Genomic DNA, 21,619 nt, shown 5'->3' on the forward strand with positions numbered 1-21,619 from the left:
AATGGTCTTGCTCCGTCATACATTTGTGATTTATTGACATGGTATGTCCACCCTCGACCATTAAGCTCTGCAGATGGAGCCCTGCTGGTTATTCACTGGTCTTGGTTTGTTACAAAGGGTGATCGGCTTTTGCTGTTAGAGCCCCTACACTATAGACCTCTCTTTCTGTGGAACTAACCAAGTCTAGCTTCTTTTAAATCTCGTCCTAAAACTTCTCTTTTTACTATAGATTTTACAACTGTTTGATATTTGCTTTTATTTATACTGTTTTTATTTTTGCTCTTACTTACTTGGTCTGACTTATTTTTGCCTTCTCTGGTTTTATTTGTGTGTGTGTGTGTGTGTGTGTGTGTGTGTGTGTGTGTGTGTGTGTGTGTGTGTGTGTGTGTGTGTAGTACTTTGTAACATTGATTTAGAAAAGCGCTATATAAAAAAGCATTATAATTATTATTGTTTTACACCTACTATACACCAAGTGCCCCTAGTGGCAACTTTCAGAATTTTCAGAATGGCGTACCTTTCATTCGGGTAAGGCCCCCTTTGGAACAGCGGCACCACCTGTGCGTTCAGGATCACCATGGTAACAATTATCGACAATCACAAGTTTTGGCGTTACACACCGGTTTCACATAAAAAGAAACAAGCCGTCATCACGTCGATGACTTAAAAGTTAAGCAAGAAAATAAAACGACAGTGTTGGCACGCAAACCCACTTATCATGAACACTTTCCGTCAGATTCATCTTTAAAAGTCCATATCACAAACTAGCAAATGTCGGTTATAATGCTGTACCAAGAACAAGTACGCTCCCTTCTTGTTTGTTCTGTCTACAGGTATCGCTGCCATTGCCAGAGGTCTACCAAAATTCCCAGTTAACACAACGACTGTACTAATTCCGCGTTGCCATTTTGTTAACGATGTTTACTGAGCGTTATTTCTCACTTTTAAAGGGTTTGACATGCGTCTGATAATCGTCCACAAATCCCAGTTACACTCGCGCAACACGAGTTAAAACGCACGACGATGGGCAAACGTTATAGCTTACCATATTCGATACCACTGAGAAGAAAGATGAGCCCAATGGTTAAGTACGTCAACTTCTTTTTCCGTCTGTAGTCCATCGTGTTTCACAACGACGTAATTTCTTCTCTTGGAATAATCGTCATCTTCACGCTCCGACCTTTTTTAAATATATATAGTCATAACCAACGACTGCGTTTAGCTCAATCCGAAGGGCACTGACACCGATTCCACTGCAGGGTCATCTTGCAAGCATAAGCCTTGTGCTTGGAGCAAATGTATTATTTCACAAGGTTAAAACAGGAGCGCCAGTCTTCGTAAACGCTAAGTCTCAGACGCGACAACTTATGGAGTCGTGCAATACAGCCTGTTAAACGCACCGACCGGCGCTAACCGAGCATGTCATTCTTGAAGCGCGTCTATCAGCTATTGACTCATTTTCGCCGCTCCCATCGTACAAATGCTACGACAAACAATGAGATTACAGATAGATGTCTGTCAAAGCAAGCGTTGGCACGTTAACACAGCCACCTGGACCGGTATGCGACTGGCTGACTTTTGGAATTGCCCGTCTGCAAGACGCTCTGCCGTTACGCAATGACATGCAAGGACTACATCACTTCCGGTTGTTCTAGCTAGGTAAACCCACTTGTGGTAGGTATGCATGGTCTTACTTCGAGGATTATTGTGTGAATCAGTGTCGAGATATCACACACAGATGTTGAAAAACGAGTATACCTGCCCGAGAAGCAAAAAAATAACCATAAGCTCATTAACATGCCATGCTAAAATGTCCAAATAGCAATGTGTGTTAGGCTATTTAGACTGGCAGGTCAAATCTGATCGTTGGCATATCCAGAGCGGAATGCAGTTGCTTTCATCAAGTCTGGACAGCAGAATACCCATGGAAAGCCGATTTTTGCAAATTAGATTTAAACCAACCACATTCGTATAGGTGGTTTGAAATGCAATTTAAATCTAGTTTCGAGATATGAGCCACAGTCTGGCCAGTCAATTCGGATTTCAAAATGTCTTTTGTCATGTCAATTTTATTTGTATAGCCCGTTATCACAAATCAACTGATCTATCTATCTCTCTATCTATCTATCTATCTATCTATCTATCTATCTATCTAGCTGTCTGTCTGTCTGCGCCTTGATGTCTGCTCTAACATGGGACAGGAAGCCAAGAATTTGGTGTGATATGGTCATAATTTCTAGTTTTAGTTAGGATTATAGCTGCAGCATTTTGAACCATCTGAAGACTTTTAGTACTAGCACGTGGCAGACCTGAAAACAGTGTCGTTCGTCATTGTGTCATTTGTAATGCTTATTGCACCACAGCTCTCACTGCACAATGATGCCGGCCATGACAGCTACATGAAACAAGGCTGCATTCATCAACCTCCTCCATTGCTGATGCTGTCTGGTACGATGGAGGAGTTCTCCATCGTGACTAGACATGGTGAAGAATGAGAGGATACATCACCATTCTTACAGTTTGGTGTTTTGGTTCTGGCTAGCCTACATATGCATGTCAACATCATTACCACAGAAACCAACACAGAAAGGTTAATGATACTTGAACACACAAATCTGACCAGATCTTTGCAAATAACAATGTGAAGGCACCATCCTGAAGATAAGATTGGAGAAACAAATTGGATTTGCATGAAGTCTAAACACAGCAAGGTCTGGGTCAGGGCTTAGTTTGTGCTCTGAGTTAGGAGTCTGAATTCTACCTCTTCATTCTTCTCCACAACAAGAGGATGCCGATATTCTCATGATGTAATCTCATTGACATCTAAAGCACCCTCCACAGTGTAAAAGTGTGCAAGCGAAGTTGCAGATTGTAGTGTGAGCATAGACACAGACACAGGAGAAAAGCTTGTGTCTTTCTCATCCCGCGCGCAGAACACGAGTCTGTCTCTGCAATTACTCTCTCCATCTGGTGACTTGAATTACCCTTAATATTGTGAGGCCTGTAACACATACAAAGTCTCTCTTTCAGCTTATGCTTCAATTTGATTACAGTGTAGTGAACATCTACGTTTTAGTTTACTGGCATCTAGCAACTATAGTCAAGCAAATGAATGTGGAATATTTTCCTCAGGGTTTAGTGCTGTGAGCAAAAGGGTTCAATACCTAAAGGCAGTCGCCAGGCCTCTTAGTTAGCCAATATTTCAGGGACCTCAAAGGATTTAACTTTCACCACTATAGGTTACTACCAAGCAGGAAAAAAAAAAGTCAGCCCAAAGGAAAAACAGAGAAAAACTCAAAAAGGAACTTAAAATAGCCAGTGGCTAATTTTAACAGCAAAATAAACTTTTAAAAATATTGCTGCATAAATTAACTGTGAACCTGGGGAACATCTAATATGCACATTTTTATTATACCATAAACCAGTGTTGTAGTCGAGTCACTAAACCTCGAGTCCGAGTCGAGTCTTGAGTCCCCAGTGTTCCAGTCCGAGTCCCCAAAGAAGAGTCTGAGTCCAAGTCATCACGGTTGAGTCTGAGTAGAGTTCCAAGATGGGTTCCAGTGCTCCACTCTGGCACCGTAAAAAGCTGACATACAAATAAAAAAGTTCTACATTACAGTTTTTCACAATTGTTTAAACACATTAATTGGAACATCAGACACAATGTGCACAACTTGAAACTCATGTACCAACTGCCAAAACCAATTCTGCTGAACTCCAAGCACATTTTCTGCTTTAGACTCAGATTCCCATTCCATACCACACATTTTTCACAACACTACACACAATTCTCTATATCTTGCACACTCTTCCTAAATTCCCTCTCTTGGTGTTCACACAGAACACACTGCCAATCACATTTCTAAACTCCAAAGGCTGTTGTGCAAGTTGCAATCAGCAATTTGCCATAGAAGGTTCACAGATGAGCTCCTGGTTTGTTTGGAGAACAATGGATGGTGGCAACATTGAAGAGAGAGGTGAGCAGCAAGGCAGAGGAGTGAGAGTAAGAGGAGGAGGGAGAGGACAAGGAGGAGGAGGCGAAGGAAGAGAACAAGGAGGAAGAGGACAATGAGGATGAGGACAAGGAGGAAGAGGAAAAGGAGGACGACGAGGAGGAGGGCAAGGAGGAGGAAGGAGAAGGAATCTCTGATGAGATTAGGGCCACTGTCATTGATCATGTGGTCAACCATGGTTTGGCCATGAGGGAGGCTGAGTATACGTAAAAACATTATATGGTAATATTTTACATCCAACAGGTGAAAGTGTAACACTGAACATGCAAAGGCATGATTCTACTAATAAAGCATTCATATAGTGTTGACCATTCATACTATAGTTTTTTTCCATTCTGCACATCAGTGTTCAATGGGTGCTTAGAAATGTCTACTCATATGATGTATGTGTTTGTCATCTGAAAAGAAAATACCATTTAGTGAAGAGTTAAAACTGTTTTGAGGGCAAAGTGTCCTTTTGCAAGAGAAGTGTAGGATTCTGCATTTTGTGTGTGAGTTTTGTGATTTGTGTTAAGGGTTTTGAGAAAGTGAGGTAGTCTATCAGGAAATGTGTTTAAGCAATTGGGAAAAACTACGCAAAAACGACACAGCTGTCACCATTTCAATGGGAGTTTATTTACTTTGTGACACAATAGCCAAACAAATGCATTCGCAAGAATGTGCACACACACACACACACACACACACACACACACACACACACACACATACACACACAATTTAGATCAGTCTTTATCAATTAACAAGTCTGAGTCCTCATCTCCAACTTCCGAGTCCAAATGCAGTCAATGCTTGAGTCCATGTCCAAGTCCTATTCATCCGTGCTCAAGTCCAAGTCGAGTCACGAGTCCTGAAAATCAGGACTCGAGTCAGACTCCCAACACTGCCATAAACTGTAACTCTCAATAGACAGGAAAGCCAGATGGAGATGAGACCTCCGTGGCCTCAGAGAAAGCGTAGGCCACCAAAGACCCTCCCATATGACAAAACTGGAACCCTGTCCTGCTAGTCTTGCTGCACTGCCCTCTTATGCATGGCCTCAGATATGGACCCAACCAGTGCCGCTATGTCATAACCAACACCTTTATTTGTATGGGATATAGACTGATATCTGCCTTAGACTGTTTAAAATGCTGTACACTCAGACTTATAGCAAAACCAAGTGTTGCTGATCATACACACATGAATACTTCATGCACATCCCATGCTCTAGGATTTAACATAAAGCTGAGCACTGTTAACTTCACAAACGTTGCACAGTTCAGGACTTTGTTACAAAGTTGACTGTGGTTGATTCAAAAGTATTGTGACCAGTTTTGACGCTCCTATAGGCACTGGACATATACATATTCTGTGGTGTGGAAATAAACTTAATATATCAACAGAGTTCCAGTCTGTAAATCGGTGTTTTGTACATGTTTGATGGTATTCTGTTAATGGTAATGATCTAAAGGACAACGTCTAATTTTGAGGGATAGTATGTGACAGATGGAATAACGTGCATTAACAGCATTTTCATTTTATATTTTATCTTATTTTTTTCTGATTTTTCCCTTTTTCTCCCAATTTAGTGACCAATCGCTCCCTAATCTAGTTCAAACACCCACCTTCGTACTGCATGTGTTCGCCAACGGCATCTCTCCGGTCGTCAGTCTCGAAGGAGACGCGTCGCCACTTCCGTTACAAGGCGAATCCAGGCCGAACTACTGCTTTTTCCGACACACCCAGAGACGCATTCATGTGACGAACACAAGCCGACTCCGCCCCCCTCCCGAAGACAGCGTTACCAATTATTGCTGCTTCATCGAATCCGGCCATAGTCGGACCTGACAAGATCGGGGGCGCGAACCTCAGTCCCCAGTAGGCAACTGCATCGACACAATGCCGATGCTTAGACCGTTACACCACCACGGACCCATATTGTAGCGAAGTCGGGAGGCAACCACAGGAACTGCCGCGGCGCGAACCCGTGTCGCCCGCACTGCGGGAGACATCGGTAACCGCTCGACTAAAAGGTCAGACTTGTCAGCCAGCGGCCAACGTGTCTACTTATCCATGCACGTTACACTAGTAGACAAGTTGGTCCTTGACTGACGGGTCGGACCCTTTAGTCCAGTGTTTCTCAACCCTGTCCTCAAGGAACCCCTATCCTGCATATTTTCTTTGCAACCCTGAATAGCTCCCTGTTTGTAGTTATTCAACCAATCAGCAATTAATTTTGTCAGATGTTGCACACCTTGCATAATTAAGTGCTGCGAGATGATTGGTCGCGTAAGTACAAGCAGGGTTACAATGAAAATCTGCAGGATAGGGTTCCTTGAGGACTGGGTTGAGAAACACTGCTTTAGTCGACTGGTTAACGTTGTCGCTTGCGGAGTGAGAGATACGGGTTCGCGTCCCGGCTGTGGCGGTCCCCGGACTGCCCCCCCGAATTTGCTACATTGGTGTCAGAAATGGGATGGTGAGACCGTGAGGTCATCGGAAGCGCGTGCGCCCAGAGGCGTGAGAGAGCTGATATGCTGACGCGCTTCCCGAAGGAGGGGGGTAGTGTAACGTGCATGGCTGAGTAGATACGTTGGTACTTGACTAACGGGTCGGGCCCTTTAGTCGACTGGTTATAAACGTTGGCGCTTGCGGAGTGGGAGACACCGGGAGTGGGAGACACCGATTCGCGTCCCGGCTGTGGCGATGGTCTCCCAGGCTGCCCCCCAAATTCGCTGCATTGGTGTCAGAAGTGGGTCGCGCGGACGCGCTTTCCCGAAGGAGGGGGGTAGTGTAACGTGCATGGATAAGAAGACACGTTGGCCGCTAACGAATAAGACCATTTAGTCGAGCGATTAGCGATGTCTTCCGCGATACGGGTTCGCGTCCCGGCCGAGGCAGTTCCTGAGGTTGCCTTCCGAATTCGTTACAATATTTTGTCTTATGTTTAAAGTGTTTGTTGTCAGCTGCAGCAGTTTGAGTACAGTAATTTCTGTTTCCATATGTTTTGTGTTGACACCAGCAGAACTGAGTAGTTGTAGTTACCAGAGAGCTTCAGCAGGAAGAGTGTAGCCTCACTTCCTCCCCTCAGTCATTTACAGACATGACCTGAGGAAAGTTTGTGTCCGTGCATCTTTCATACAAATACTCCCTTTTCTGGGCTTTACATCAGCACATTTCCATCTCTATCCTTGATGGCTCTAACCTGCTGCACATCCTGCTGCACCCTACTGCCTGTACTGAAGAAGAACTTTTTTTTCCCCAGGACAGACATGAACATAGGACAAGACAAGTTAGCAGGGGTCATGTTACAATTCCTCAACCAGAACAAATGCAATGAAACGAACTGCTTTGTATAGGGTCGTTTCCAGACTCTACACCTGCTCTCTCGGCACCCTGACATATGCTTTCTCTAAATCCACCAAGACACAATGTAACTCCTTCTGGCCTTCTCTATACTTCTATATTTCTTATAATCAACATTCTCAAAGCAAACATCATATCTGTGGTGCTCTTTCATGACATGAAACCATACTGCTGCTCGCTGATTGTCACCTCTCCTTTTAACCTAGCTTCTATTACTCTTTACCATATTTTCATGCTTTGGCTGATCAGCTTTATACATCTGTAGTTGCTACAGTTCTGCAAATCACCCTTATTCTTGAAAATCGGTACGAGTATGCTTCTTCTCCACTCCTCAGGCAACTTCTCACTTTCCAAGATTGTGTTAAACAATCTAGTTAAAAACCCCACTGCCATCTCGCCTAAATATCTCCATGCCTCCACACGTATGTCATCAGAACCAACTGCCTTTCCACTCTTCATCCTCTTCATAGCTGTCCTCACTTCCTCCTTGCTAATCCACTGCACTTGCTGATTAACTATCCCCACATCATCCAACCTTCTCTCTCTCTAATTTTCTTCATTCATCAGCCCCTCAAAGTACTCCTTCCACCTCTCTGCACTCTCTCCTCGCTTGTCAGCACATTTCCATCTCTATTCTTGATTGCCCTAACTTGCTGCACATCCTTCCCAGCTCGGTACCTCTGTCTAGCCAATCGGTACAATTCCTTTTCTCCTTCCTTAGTGTCTAACCTGTCATACAACTCACCATACGCCTTTTCCTTTTCCTTTGCCAACTCTCTCTTCACTTTACGCTGCATCTCCTTGTACTCCTGTCTACTTTCTTCATCTCTCTGACTATCCCATTTCTTCTTTGCCAAATCTCTTCCTCTGTATACTTTGTTGTACTTCCTCATTCCACTACCAAGTCTCACTGTCTTCCTTCCTCTGTCCAGATGACACACCAAGTACCTTCTTAGCTGTCCCCCTCACTATTTCTGCAGTAGTTGCCCAGCCATCTGGCGACTCTCCGCTACCATCCAGTGCCTGTCTTAACTCCTCCCTGAATTCCACACAACAGTCTTCCTTCTTCAACTTCCACCATTTGATCTTTGGCTCTACCTTCACTCACTTCTTCTTCTTGGTCAAACCCAACTTGTGGGGCATATGCACTGATAACATTCATCAGTACATCTTCGGTTTCCAGCTTCATACTCATCACTCTTTCTGACAATCTCTTCACCTCCAGCAACTCTTGACATACTCTTCCTTCAGAATCACCCCCCCCCCCCCCATTCGCACCATGGTAGAAGAGTTTGAACCCACCTCCGATGATCCTGGCCTTACTCCCCTTCCACCTGGTCTCTTGCACACACCATTGTCACACTTCTATTTACACACTTACCTACCTTTCTGCTTTCCATCATATCAGCCAGCTCTCTCCCTTTACCAGTCATAGTGCCAACATTCAAAGTTCAGACTCTCCCCTCCACACTCCTACCCTTCCTCCTCTCTCGCTGCCTCTGGACATGCCTTCCCCCTCTCCTTCTCCTTGGCCCAACAGTAGCATAGTTTCCACTGGCACCCTGCTGGCCAACAGTACCGGTGGCAGTCGTTGGTAACCCGGGCCCCAACCGATGCGGTATGTAAATCTTATTTATGATCCGCATATTTGATTTGGCAAAGATTTTACGCCGGATGCCCTTCCTGATGCAACACTCAGTATTGTATGATGAACATGGCTCTAGCCATTGAGTCGAGCGGTCTGCGACGTCTCCCGCGGTGCGGGCGACACGGGTTCGCGCCGCGGCAGTTCCTGTGGTTGCCCCCCGAATTCGCTACAGTATAGAAACACCAAATGTAGGTGTATAGTTCACACACACATATATATGTGCGTGTATGTTTATATATATATTACCAGGCTTGTACTGTCTCATAAAGAATTTACTTCAATCACTGGAGATATATATATCTACTACTACTTTCGGCTGCTCCCGTTAGGGGTCGCCACAGCGGATCATCCGTTTCCATTTCTTCCTGTCTTCTGCGTCTTCCTCTGTCACACCAGCCACCTGCATGTCTTCCCTCACCACATCCATAAACCTCCTCTTTGGCCTTCCTCTTCTCCTCTTCCCTGGCAGCTCCATATTCAGCATCCTTCTCCCAATATACTCAGCATCTCTCCTCCACACATGTCCAAGCCATCTCAATCTTGCCTCTCTTGCTTTGTCTCCAAACCGTCCAACCTGAGCGGTCCCTCTAATATAATCGTTCCTAATCCTGTCCTTCTTCGTTACTCCCAGTGAAAATCTTAGCATCTTCAACTCTGCCACCTCCAGCTCCGCCTCCTGTCTTTTCGTCAGTGCCACTGTCTCCAAACCATATAACATAGCTGGTCTCACAACCATCTTGTAAACTTTCCCTTTAACTCTTGCTGGTACCCTTCTGTCGCAAATCACTCCTGACACACTTCTCCACCCACTCCAACCTGCCTGCACTCTCTTTTTCACCTCTCTACTGCACTCCCCGTTACTTTGGACAGTTGACCCCAAGTATTTAAACTCAGATGTCTTTGTCACCTCCACTCCTTGCATCCTGACCATTCCACTGTCCTCTCTCTCATTCACGCATAGGTATTCCGTCTTGCTCCTACTGACTTTCATTCCTCTTCTCTCCAGTGCATACCTCCACCTCTCCAGGCTCTCCTCAACCTGCACCCTACTCTCGCTACAGATCACAATGTCATCCGCGAACATCATCATCCATGGAGACTCCTGCCTGATCTTGTCCGTCAACCTGTCCATCACCATTGCAAACAAGAAAGGGCTAAGAGCCGATCCTTGATGTAATCCCACCTCCACCTTGAACCCATCTGTCATTCCAACCGCACACCTCACCATTGTCACACTTCCCTCATACGTATCCTGCACCACTCCTACATACTTCTCTGCAACTCCTGACTTCCTCATACAATACCACACCTCCTCTCTCGGCACTCTGTCATAAGCTTTCTCTAAATCTACAAAGACACAATGCAACTCTTTCTGGCCTTCTCTATACTTCTCAATCAACATTCTCAAAGCAAACATCGCATCTGTGGTGCTCTTTCGTGGCATGAAACCATACTGCTGCTCGCTGATCGTCACCTCTCCTCTTAACCTAGCTTCTATTACTCTTTCCCAAATCTTCATGCTGTGGCTGATCAACTTTATACCTCTGTAGTTGTTACAGTTCTGCACATCGCCCTTGTTCTTGAAAATCGGTACCAGTATGCTTCTTCTCCACTCCTCAGGCATCCTCTCACTTTCCAGGATTGTGTTAAACAATCTAGTTAGAAACTCCACTGCCATCTCTCCTAAACATCTCCATGCCTCCACAGGTATGTCATCAGGACCAACTGCCTTTCCATTCTTCATCCTCTTCATAGCTGCCCTCACTTCCTCCTTGCTAATCCGCTGAACTTCCTGATTCACTATCCCTACATCATCCAACCTTCTCTCTCTCTCATTTTCTTCATTCATCAGCCCCTCAAAGTATTCCTTCCACCTTCTTAGCACACTCTCCTCGCTTGTCAGCACATTTCCATCTCTATCCTTGATCGCCCTAACTTGCTGCACATCCTTTGCAGCTTGGTCCCTCTGTCTAGCCAATCGGTACAAGTCCTTTTCTCCTTCCGTAGTGTCTAATCTGTCATACAACTCACCATACGCCTTTTCCTTTGCCTTTGCCACCTCTCTCTTCGCTTTACGCTGCATCTCCTTGTACTCCTGTCTACTTTCTTCATCTCTCTGACTATCCCACTTCTTCTTTGCCAACCTTTTCCTCTGTATAATTTGCTGTACTTCCTCATTCCACCACCAAGTCTCCTTGTCTTCCTTCCTCTGTCCTGATGACACACCAAGTACCTTCCTAGCTGTCTCCCTCACTATTTCTGCAGTGGTTTTCCAGCCATCTGGCAACTCTTCACTACCACCCAGTGCCTGTCTTAACTCCTGCCTGAACTCCACACAACAGTCTTCCTTCTTCAACTTCCACCATTTGATCTTCGGCGGAAGTTGAAGAAGGAGATATATATACTCCATACTGGAGATATATATATATATATATATATATATATATATATATATATATATATAGCGGGGGTTTTTTTTTCGGAAACCGTCAATGGTGTTAATAAGAGTGCTCAACTAATGAGGAGAGGAATATCAATATTGATGTAGGGAAATTCTTTTTAATACATAGCAGCTGATGAGTGCGCAACGCATGGAACAAGCTTGTACTGCTATGTATTAAAAAGAATCCTACATCTATCTATCTATCTATCTATCTATCTATCTATCTATCTATCTATCTATAAATATATAGATATACATAACACAAAAAGTAAGGACATTTGTGTTTGGTAGATTATTTCTTAAATCTTATATCGTTGGAAAGCCTGTTTATTTCCCTTTTAAATGGTGCCACATTTGTAAGGAATATGCATTTGTGGGATGAGCAGCAGAGCTGAGTATGTGGGTTGCGCCCATGAAACATTTGCCAAATCTTCTCTGCCAATGCAAAACAGCTTATTTTGCTGTTGCTATTGACTCTTGTTTTTAGCTTCTGGTACCCCAGGTGCTGACAATCAGGTGCCTGATATAAGATTTATTGCCAAAAAGCATTGTTACAACAAAGAAATAATCTACAAAACACAAATTTCCTTACTTTTTGTGCTAAGTTTATAATATAGATAAACATAAGTATATAATGGCACAAACAACAAAACCTCACAAAAACATAGCATACAAAAGATAAAGAGGAGGTGGGTATAATAAACAGACTTATGAGAACAAGAATTGATACCCAGGGCATGGCTTAGCTTGTCAGAAGTGTTTGCCAAATAAAAACAGAGGATACTAAGAGAGCCAAACTAATACAATTAAATATAAGTAGAAAATAAAGACATTAATAAAAATGATACTGCAATGTCAGATGGTATTTTAGCGCTTGAAGACTGGAGAGAAGCGCTAGAAATGAGAGGACTAAAGATCAGCACAACAAAGATTGAGTACCTGCGTATATACATATAACCAAGCAGAAAGTTCAGGAACGACCTTAGGAGGAGGAGATGTCCTAGAGGTTCATGAATTCAAGTACTTAGGATCGAATACAGAATACACTTTATTTGTCATTTGTACATACATACAATGAAATTCACTCTTTGCGTTTAACCCATCCTAGCTGTGTAGCTAGGAGCAGAGGGCAGCCGCTGTGCAGCACCTGGGAAATGGTTTACCCTTTCCGGGTACTGACAGCTGGGTAGGATGTGCCTGGGGATTTGAATTCAGAGTTACCTTCTCCTAGCCTTTGCTTAGACAGGCATTAACCTACAAGGCAGCAGGTGGTTTTGAAATCAGAGTTTCCTTCTCCTATCCCAATGAGTTGGCTGGACTGGGCACCATGGGAAGTACCATACAGGCATGCAAGAGGACCAGATCTATCAGTAGGGACGTCGCCCTTAGCCAAAGGGCCCTTGCTGAGGTAAGGCGCTACCCCTCTACAGCCTGTGGTTGCGGTTTAGCGTCTTACCCAGGACCTTCTTACCTTGCCTTCTGTCTGGATTGACAATACAGACAGAAGGCAGTGGTAAGAAGGAAGTCAAGAAAAGGACACAATCTGGGTGGAATTCATGGAGAAAAGTAACTGGAGTACTTTGTAACAAAAGAATGCCGTTGAGGGTAAAGGGCAAGGTATACAAATCAATAGTCAGGCCTGCCATGCTGTAGGGCATGGTAGCAGTGACAACAACAGAGAGGGCAGAATCTATATTATAGGTAGCAGAGATGAACATGCTGCGTTGGTCCTTGGGAGTGACTAGAAAAAACCAGGGGAGAAATGAAGAAGTGAGAATGACGTTCAAGATCAGAGGAATGGATGAGAAGTGGGGAGAGTGATTAAGATAGTTTGGACATGTACAGAGAGGAGACGTAGACTATATGATGACATGTGACAGTAGTTGAGTTTGTATTGTGCAGCACAACTTGCAATGAATTTGAACTATACAGTACAGTTGGAATTGAGTTTGAAATGTATAGTAGCTGAATTAACTTAAGAGTAGGTGAGAAGGGGTAAGAAAAAACAATTGGACTTCCTCCTCCTTCTCCAACATGTAACAAATAATCTGATACATACAAAGATTTGTTCAGAGTTTGATAAGTGGATTTGTGGATCACTTCAGATTATTGGCAATGGCTTATCTGTACGTTATATCATGCTTATTTACATGTCCAAAATGAATCATCATTCATTCATTTCATAGGAAAGAAGGTATTGGACCTGAAAATACCTTGCAAAAGAAAAAGAGGAAGACCAAGGAAAATGGAGAGACCAGATAGAAGAGGACATGAGGAGGGTTGGACTGTGGGACAGGGATGTGTCAGACAGAAAGTTATGGAGGGCAAAAATCCGCTGTGCTGACCCTTGAGAAACAGGGACCAAGCCAAAAGAAGAAATACATCAGATTTTGTGTCCTGGGGTGAAACTGAGTAATAAATTGGTCATTATACTTAGCTTGTCCCCTGACAAGATGGTGAGGTTACACAGGACACACATTTTGTTGTTTGATAGCCTTGCAATCCAATATAAAGTACCGCCTGAAAAGTTGGCCACCTAACATCTGACTGTACCCCCAATGACAGCAGTCAACATCCAGGCCTGCCTTGAATAATCTGTTAATGTAATGTACCTGCCTTTGTCTATAAGTAATGCATAACCTCCAAAATAGCATACACTGCTACTAATACCGCTGCAGACTAGACTATTTCTAACTTGTGTAAATAGTTCATTGTTAATTCCATGCCCATTTTTTCTTGAAATATCATTCCTTTTCAACATAAGGAGATGGTGCCGGGCTGATATGGATATAACACAGAGGCTGTTGTTGCACTGCTCTGTCCTAAACTGAATTCAACTCCACGATGGACAATATAGTAGGTACAGTGCATCCGGAAAGTATTCACACCCCTTCACTTTCTCCACATTTTGTTATGTTACAGCCTTATTCCAAAATGGATTAAATTCCTTTTTTTTCTTCTCATCAATCTACATACAATACCCCATAATGACAAAGCAAAAAAGGTTTTGTAGAAATTATTGCAAATTCATTAAAAATAAAAAACTGAAATATTGCATGTACATAAGTATTCACACCCTTTACTCAGTACTTGGTTGAGGCACCCTTGGCAGTGATTACAGCCTCAAGTCTTCCTGGGTATGAAGCTACAAGCTTGGCAAACCTATATTTGGGGTATTTCTCCCATTCTTCTCTGCAGATCCTCTCGAGTTCTGTAAGGTTAGATGGGGAGTGTTGCTGCACAGCTATTTTCAGGTCTTTCCAGAGATGTTCAATGGGGTTCAAGTCTGGGCTCTGGCTGGGCCACTCAAGGATATTCACAGACTTGTCCCGAAGCCACTCCTTCGTTGTCTTGGCTGTGTGCTTAGGGTCGTTGTCATGTTGAAAGGTAAACCTTCGCCCCAGTCTGAGGTCCTGAGCGCTCTGGAGCAGGTTTTCATCAAGGATCTCTCTGTACTTTGCTCCGTTCATCTTTCCCTCGATCCTGACTAGTCTCCCAGTTCCTGTCGCTGAAAAACATCCCCACAGCATGATGCTGCCACCACCATGCTTCACTGTAGGGATGGTATTAGCAAGGTGATGAGAGGTGCCTGGTTTCCTCCAGATGTGACGTTTGGCATTCAGGCCAAAGAGTTCAATCTTGGTTTCATCAGACCAGAGAATCTTGTTTCTCATTGTCTGAGAGTCCTTTAGGTGCTTTCTGGCAAACTCCAAGTGGGCTGTCATGTGCCTTTTACTGAGCAGAGGCTTCCGTCTGGCCACTCTACCATAAAGGCCTGATTGGTGGAGTGCTGCAGAGATGGTTGTCCTTCTGGAAGGTTGTCCCATCTCCACAGAGGAAAGCTGGAGCTCTGTCAGCGACCATCGGGTTCTTGGTCACCTCCCTGAACAAGGCCCTTCTCCCCCAATTGCTCAGTTTGGCTGCGTGGCCAGCTCTAGGAAGAGTCCTGGTGGATCCAAACTTCTTCCATTTACGAATGATGGAGACCACTGTGCTCTTCGGGACCTTCAAAGCTGTAGAGGTTTTTTTGTACCCTTCCCCAGATCTGTGCCTCAATACAATCTGTCTCGGAGGTCCACAGACAATTCCTTTGACTTCATGGCTTGGTTTCTGCTCTGACATGCACTGTCAACAGTGGGACCTTATATAGAAAGGTGTGTGCCTTTCCAAATCATGTCCAATCAATTGAATTTACTACAGACGGACTCCAATCAAGATGTAGAAACATCTCAAGGATGATCAGTGGAAACAGGATGAACATGAGCTCAATTTTGAGTGTCATAGCAAATTTGCAAAAATGTCTACAAAACCTTTTTCACTTTGTCATTATGGGGTATTGTGTGTAGATTGACGAGAAAAAAAAGGGATTTAATCCATTTTGGAATAAGGCTGTAAAATAACAAAATGTGGGGAAAGTGAAGGGGTGTGAATACTTTCCGGATGCACTGTATGGGGTGAAGGGGAAACCAGTTAGAAAGACCATCTTGTTCTTAAAACATCACCCTGCTATGCAATGTCAACATGTATCCTAAAATGTCTTTCGCCTGTCCAAGGTGTTAGGTGCTCTACATGAGAGCAAATGATAATGTAAAACATAAATAAATGTGTTTAAATGAACATTATATATACACAGATCTCTTCATACTGTAGGCTATAGTGATGGTGGCTTACTGCTTGTACCAGTAACAAAACATTTAAAGACTTAAACACATTAACAGGAGACAACCGCAAAGTCATACAACCACAATCAAAATAATGTACCATCCAAGACTCAATTCGTACAAAAAGGATCTTTATTTACACAAGTTGTGAGCAGATGGGTATTGCCAAACTTCTTCACTATCACAGTCGTAGTCCATATGTTTGGATGGGTCTTTTTATAACAAAAATAAAAAGAAATAGTAAAATACATATTCTACAGTCTCCACATCATTTGTAAAATTGCTTGGAGTTGATTTCGTTCCATATAATTTGGAGTATTGCTGTATCGGTTTTCAGCTCAGCATCATCGCATGGTTAGACTGGCAGTGAAAAAACACTGGTGATGGGTGCGAGGGGTTTTTTAGAAGGCCAGTTTCTTCATGAGGAGGAACACCCTAGAGTCTACCTCAAACCCATGAAGGTTGTTGGCATCACCTTGTAGCCTCATGAGGAGACCTCCATAAGATACGTAAGCAGAGCTGAAAACAGAGGAACACTCATGGTGAGACCAGAAAGGGGGCATGCTTGGATCAATGCCAACAGTGAGAAGTAAAATAAATAATATCTTCAAAATAAGCAAAACAATTCAGAACTACCAATTTTGTTTCAATCTTTCCTTATCAACCATGCAGACACAAAAGTGCCGGGGGGGGGGGGTCATGATTGCTTACAAGATTGAAAAGAGATTATCAAACCAATTCTAATGGACAAAAACATGCATACAACCTCCAAAAGTTGCTTAGTTAAACTCACATTCTCTTCTCTGAAATATACATCCATAGCTACATTACAGACAACGACTTCGCCCATTGCCTATTTAAAGTTACACTAAAAACAAAGTTGGAATACATCACTCACAGGCGTGTGGCTGCTTCTGTCGAGGTCTCGTCACCCTCAATCTTATAAACCTTCCCGTACATCACATAGTCAAATTGATCCACTCTGAAAAATGGGATAACGTGAACTGACGTAACTCAAACCTAAACCAGCAACACCGCCCTGTAAGCCTCAGTGGCCACCCATGCTAAAAATATAAGCACTTAATGTAGCTTGTGCAAAAACCTTCGGTAAAGATGTTCACTGAATGATTAATGGTATGATCACAATACTGCAAGCCAAATTGCTAAATAATCAAAGATCATACCTAGATGGCCGGTCATCCTGAGGATTGTATTCCCCGTCATCGGGAGTTCCATCTTCATATAATGTGCTAGCAATGACCAATCGGAACTTGTCACCTGTATGAGCGGGGCAGATAAGAGCACTGTGATTATAACATTCTGTTCGGATACAGTAAATGTTATTAATTTGATATACAATGTCTTGACTAATACACAGTTGCCCTAAAATTTATAGGCCAGCTTTTGTAGAATAGAAAACACCGTGGACAGACATAAGTGAACTCTGGGAACAAATAATGACTTCCAGCCCATGATTTCAGTAAATACTAAACTTAACATTTAGACAAAAATGGTTGTCTTACCAAGTTCTACAGGATAAATCTGAATGTTCACATCCAAAATAAGGTCCATTTTGAATGACTCACTTTCACAGTGTAGTCGAGACACTGGAGCAGAAAATGAAACCAAGGCTTAGTTATGGTATTCTGATAAAATATAGAAGTCATAGAACTGAAAAAAAAAGACCAAAAATGTATGAAAAACACAAAGATGAGATGCAAATTATTTTCTGCAGTTAAGAATAAACAGAAAGAAAGAAAGAAAGATGCAGTTTATTAATAAATTACGTTGCTACCAGCCATGTTTCTTTGACACAAAGCTGTCAAAAAAAAGTATTTTGAATCACGGCAGAGAACCGACTTTCACCATGCTGACAGAAAGATGATGAATTCCAAAATCCTTGAATTACCTTCACAATCTCGAGTCAAATATTACAGAAATAGGTTTAAATAGCAAACACCCAGACATTTTTGCTATGTATCAATTATGAGTTACCGCTCATCAAATTACTTTACACAAATGACAAACTGTTTAGATCTGTTATGTTGCGTATGGGACCGTTCTAACTTTAGATTGTGAGATTGGGTTACACAGCTATTATCACTTCTCAGAATGGTTTGATATTAGCTGGGTTTTGTAACGGCACCACAGTAATGTTTATCGTGTTTAGTCACGTTTACCCAAGTAAAGCTATTTTTTATTTTCCTTTAAATTGGGTTTAAATAGTTCATTAATTTTGTACCAATTACCTGATTTATTGTCACAGTTGCCCAGGAAATCTTACTAGCATATTTGTTAAGTAGCTAATAACTGGACACATTTAAAAACAGGTTAAAAACCTTACTTTTTAAAACAGCCTACAGCTAAGTTTTTGGTGTGTGCGTTTGTTTTGTATATTTTGATGTTTGTATGTTCTGCACTAATATCAGCACAACAATATCCGCATAATAATCAGCACCTGCTGATATGCATATTTATTTTCTGTATTTGCCCTTTCATGATTTAGTTGTAATTGTATTGCCATTTTATGTAAAGCACATTGTGTTGCCTGTGTATGAAATGTGCTATATTTGACTTGACTTGACTAATAACATAAATTATAACTGCCGGGTAACATTTTAGAAAGTTTAGTGGTAGTTTTGGGCCAACAGCCTCAAATACGTATATTTCTATATAGATTCGGATAGAGTGGCTGGTTATCAATATAATGACAGTTATATAATATACCAGCCACTGTTAAATCCAACAGTGTTTAGCTGGTTCTTCTTTGCCACCCTGCTCAAACATCTCATAGGTACAAAAATACTCTCACCTCTGTCAAACTTCTTTCCGTCTGGATCGCAGTCTTTCACGTCAAATATATCCTCAAACAAAATCCCAGCCATGTTTGCCCTGATCTACTGTCTGTTTCGGGAGAACACGGAAAAGGTGTTTTATTTTTTTGTACACAAGCCATTAAAAGACAACTAGCATAGAACGAGGGGCAGTTTACACCCATTGACGAGATGTAAACACCCCATGCCATGACTTCTCATAAAGTCACCTCATCAAGTCGACAATTAACTGCTTAGCGTAAATATTAACTAACTCCGAAAAACTGGTGGCTCATCTTTAATTCACTAGTGACAACCATGCTTTGCTTTACCAGCTAGCTTACCTACATTAGATATTAACGCAATCTGGAGCCTGGAGACTATGCCTCCTAGTTAGCTATATTTGCAATAGTGATCCCGGCGACCCTGAGAGCAGGATAAGCGGTTTGGTTAATGGATATTGTAAAACAAAAAACCATTTACCTCGAATTCTTTCTCCGTATTATGCCAAATCTGACCTCACAGAGTCTTCGTTCCCCGCCCAAGTGTGTTAATGCATGTGCTAGATGATTTTTTCTAGGGAATTTTGAGCTTTGCTACCGCATTCGCTAAATACACTGTGCCGCGCATGGACAAAGTGGTCAACCTTTGACACTTGAACCAGGCAATCTTTTCCGGTTGAAATGTCGCAAAATGAAGTGTGTATGCATGTATGTATGTGTGGGGGTGGGGGTAATGATCGTAAAGCAGTAACCTTTGTCTCAGAATTTACCGTAAAAGTATTAAAATATTTCGGTGAAAATTTCAAAATTCACTCAAATGTATTCCTTTGTTATAGACATTTTCAAGCTTCCTTTCTCAGCGGCGCAGTTTCTTTACGACACTGGTCTCCACTTTCCGGTGTCTTTTTTGCCACAACAATGTGGTTGCTAGGTGTTTCGGCGTCTGTCTCTGTGGTTGCTAGCTTGTGTTGTAGCTGACTTATGTTTTGTCACACGTCACATTAGTTCAGCTACACGTGCAAAATATGGATTCTTTGAGTGTTATCTGTGGATTATTGGCTAACACATTTGCATATAAATTTACCGAATAAATTATATGTGGAAAAAGGTGAGGTACGTCTTTACCGTTGTCATGGTTTAGCTACCTTTTCAACGTAAATCTCCGATTAGCCTACAAGCAACTGTTAAGGTTAGCCACATTCACAGAGGCTGCCATTTAAGTTTCACCACCTGACGTTACGAGTTATGTTCTACAAACTACGTTTATTTGTCAGTCTTGTCCTAGTTATTGGTAGCGTTTCTCTAAGATCTCGTATAGATTTGTCATTCGGAGCTCATTCTATTGCCTGGTATACCGCTGTACGTCAATAATCACAACAGTGATTATGAAAATATTATAGCAGGTTCTGCAGAATGCTGACCTATATCATTAAATGCTCGACAGGATTATGAAGTCTTGCTGTGTTTACAGACTATAAAAAGTCTGTAGCTCACATGAATGCCAGGGAGGGAGCCGAGATGGGTGACATCTTGGCCAATGAAGCTGATCTTCTTGGGATGATCAAGGAGGTGAGCAACATAACACTTACGATAACGCCCCACTCCATGACAAAAGTGATGTAGCTACGGTCTTTGCTGATACTAATGTGACTTGATAACTCTCGTTTTTCTTAACAGTACCTCAAATTTTATGAATTCGAAGAAACTGTTAGAAGCTTTGACAAGGAGTGCAAAAACAAAGGCAAACTCGTTTTTAAGCCTCATGGAAGTACTTCCAGAGACTCAAAGACTCTCATCATTCAGGTAAATATTTCAATAAGCAGTGATTCCCTATACATTATTCGGGTTGTTTGTGTTGGTGACAGCAAGGGGTTAGCACGGCACGTTGGCCCAGTGATTAGCACTGTTGCCTCACAGCAAGAAGGTCCTGGGTTCGAACCCAGGCTGTCCCAGGTCCTTTCAGTGTGGAGTTTGCATGTTCTCCCCATGTCTGCATGGTTTTCCTCCGGGTGCTCCGGTTTCCTCCCAACATCAAAAAGACATGCATGTTAGGGTTAATACTCCAGCCTGTGTCCCTGGCCAAGGCAATAGAAAGAAAAACGGGAGTTGGTCCCCGGGTGCTGCACCACTGTTGCTATACAATAGGATGGGTTAAATGCAGAAGACACATTTCATTGTAACCAAAACAACTACAGTGAAAAAAATACAGTGGCTGTGGCTTTAATTACAGTACATGCAAGAAATGAGAAGTAGAGAACAAGAATTATATTTAAAGAAACGGATTGACCTGGTGATAACAAAACAAGGCTGTATCACACCACTGTTGTGAGGCAGAAAATGTATTTTTTTCTGGGATTAAACACATATAATTGTCAACCCCGATTTACCTGGGTCTAATGGGGGCAAAGACACTAATACCCCAAATTGCATTGTGGAATCACGTGGGTTGCCGTGTGTTAGACCACTAATATGTGACCTGAGTAGAAATGCAATGAGTGCTGACAGGTAGCCACCACTGGCAAAATAAATCTTACTAATGCAGTTGACCAACCAGTTAAATGCAGTGGCCTTTTGACTGATGAGTTGAGTTTTCATGACAGATTTAGTTATTTCATGCTGCACACAAATTGGTTCTGAAATTAATAAATAAATGTGGACATAAATGAATTAATATGAAAATATGTATGTGTG

At 42.5% G+C, this 21,619-nt stretch overlaps 3 protein-coding genes across 4 annotated transcripts in view; 1 reads left to right on the forward strand and 2 right to left on the reverse strand.

Annotated features, from left to right (window-relative positions):
- mfsd8l1 (major facilitator superfamily domain containing 8-like 1) overlaps positions 1-1,458 on the reverse strand; it is a 58,161-nt gene extending 56,703 nt beyond the window's left edge. Inside the window, exon 1 of the mRNA XM_056277501.1 lies at positions 1,046-1,458. Coding sequence (XP_056133476.1) covers positions 1,046-1,121 — 76 coding nt within the window. The 5' untranslated portion in view covers positions 1,122-1,458. The remainder of the gene's footprint in view (positions 1-1,045) is intronic.
- A 14,775-nt stretch (positions 1,459-16,233) lies between these two features.
- Positions 16,234-19,567, reverse strand: polr2h (RNA polymerase II, I and III subunit H). Of its 2 annotated transcripts, XM_056275953.1 has the most exons (6): positions 19,410-19,567; positions 18,926-19,017; positions 17,637-17,720; positions 17,298-17,391; positions 17,012-17,095; positions 16,234-16,632 (listed from the first exon to the last, which is right to left on the reverse strand). In XM_056275953.1, the coding sequence occupies exons 2-6, from the start codon at positions 18,996-18,998 to the stop codon at positions 16,515-16,517; spliced, it is 453 nt and encodes a 150-aa protein (XP_056131928.1). In that variant the 5' UTR covers positions 18,999-19,017; positions 19,410-19,567; the 3' UTR covers positions 16,234-16,514. The 2 variants fall into 2 exon arrangements, with proteins under 2 accessions (XP_056131928.1, XP_056131929.1); XM_056275954.1 differs by lacking the exon at positions 18,926-19,017.
- An 879-nt stretch (positions 19,568-20,446) lies between these two features.
- LOC130109880 (lisH domain-containing protein ARMC9) overlaps positions 20,447-21,619 on the forward strand; it is a 69,132-nt gene continuing 67,959 nt past the window's right edge. The window contains exons 1-2 of the mRNA XM_056276850.1: positions 20,447-20,497; positions 20,606-20,731. Coding sequence (XP_056132825.1) covers positions 20,447-20,497; positions 20,606-20,731 — 177 coding nt within the window. The remainder of the gene's footprint in view (positions 20,498-20,605; positions 20,732-21,619) is intronic.

The sequence above is a fragment of the Lampris incognitus genome, chromosome 3 (assembly GCF_029633865.1).
Source record: "Lampris incognitus isolate fLamInc1 chromosome 3, fLamInc1.hap2, whole genome shotgun sequence".
NCBI classification, from domain to species: Eukaryota; Metazoa; Chordata; class Actinopteri; order Lampriformes; family Lampridae; genus Lampris; species Lampris incognitus.

What these genes read in the sequence shown, in the direction of transcription:
- polr2h (XM_056275953.1), bottom strand. Translation starts at nt 18,998, where the DNA reads ATGGCTGGGATTTTGTTTGAGGATATATTTGACGTGAAAGACTGCGAT. An exon ending in CGGAAAGAAGTTTGACAGAG is followed by an intron (nt 17,721 to 18,925) that starts GTGAGAGTATTT and finishes TTTCTGCTCCAG; the next exon opens with TGTCTCGACTACACTGTGAA. An exon ending in GATTTATCCTGTAGAACTTG is followed by an intron (nt 17,392 to 17,636) that starts GTAAGACAACCA and finishes CCGCTCATACAG; the next exon opens with GTGACAAGTTCCGATTGGTC.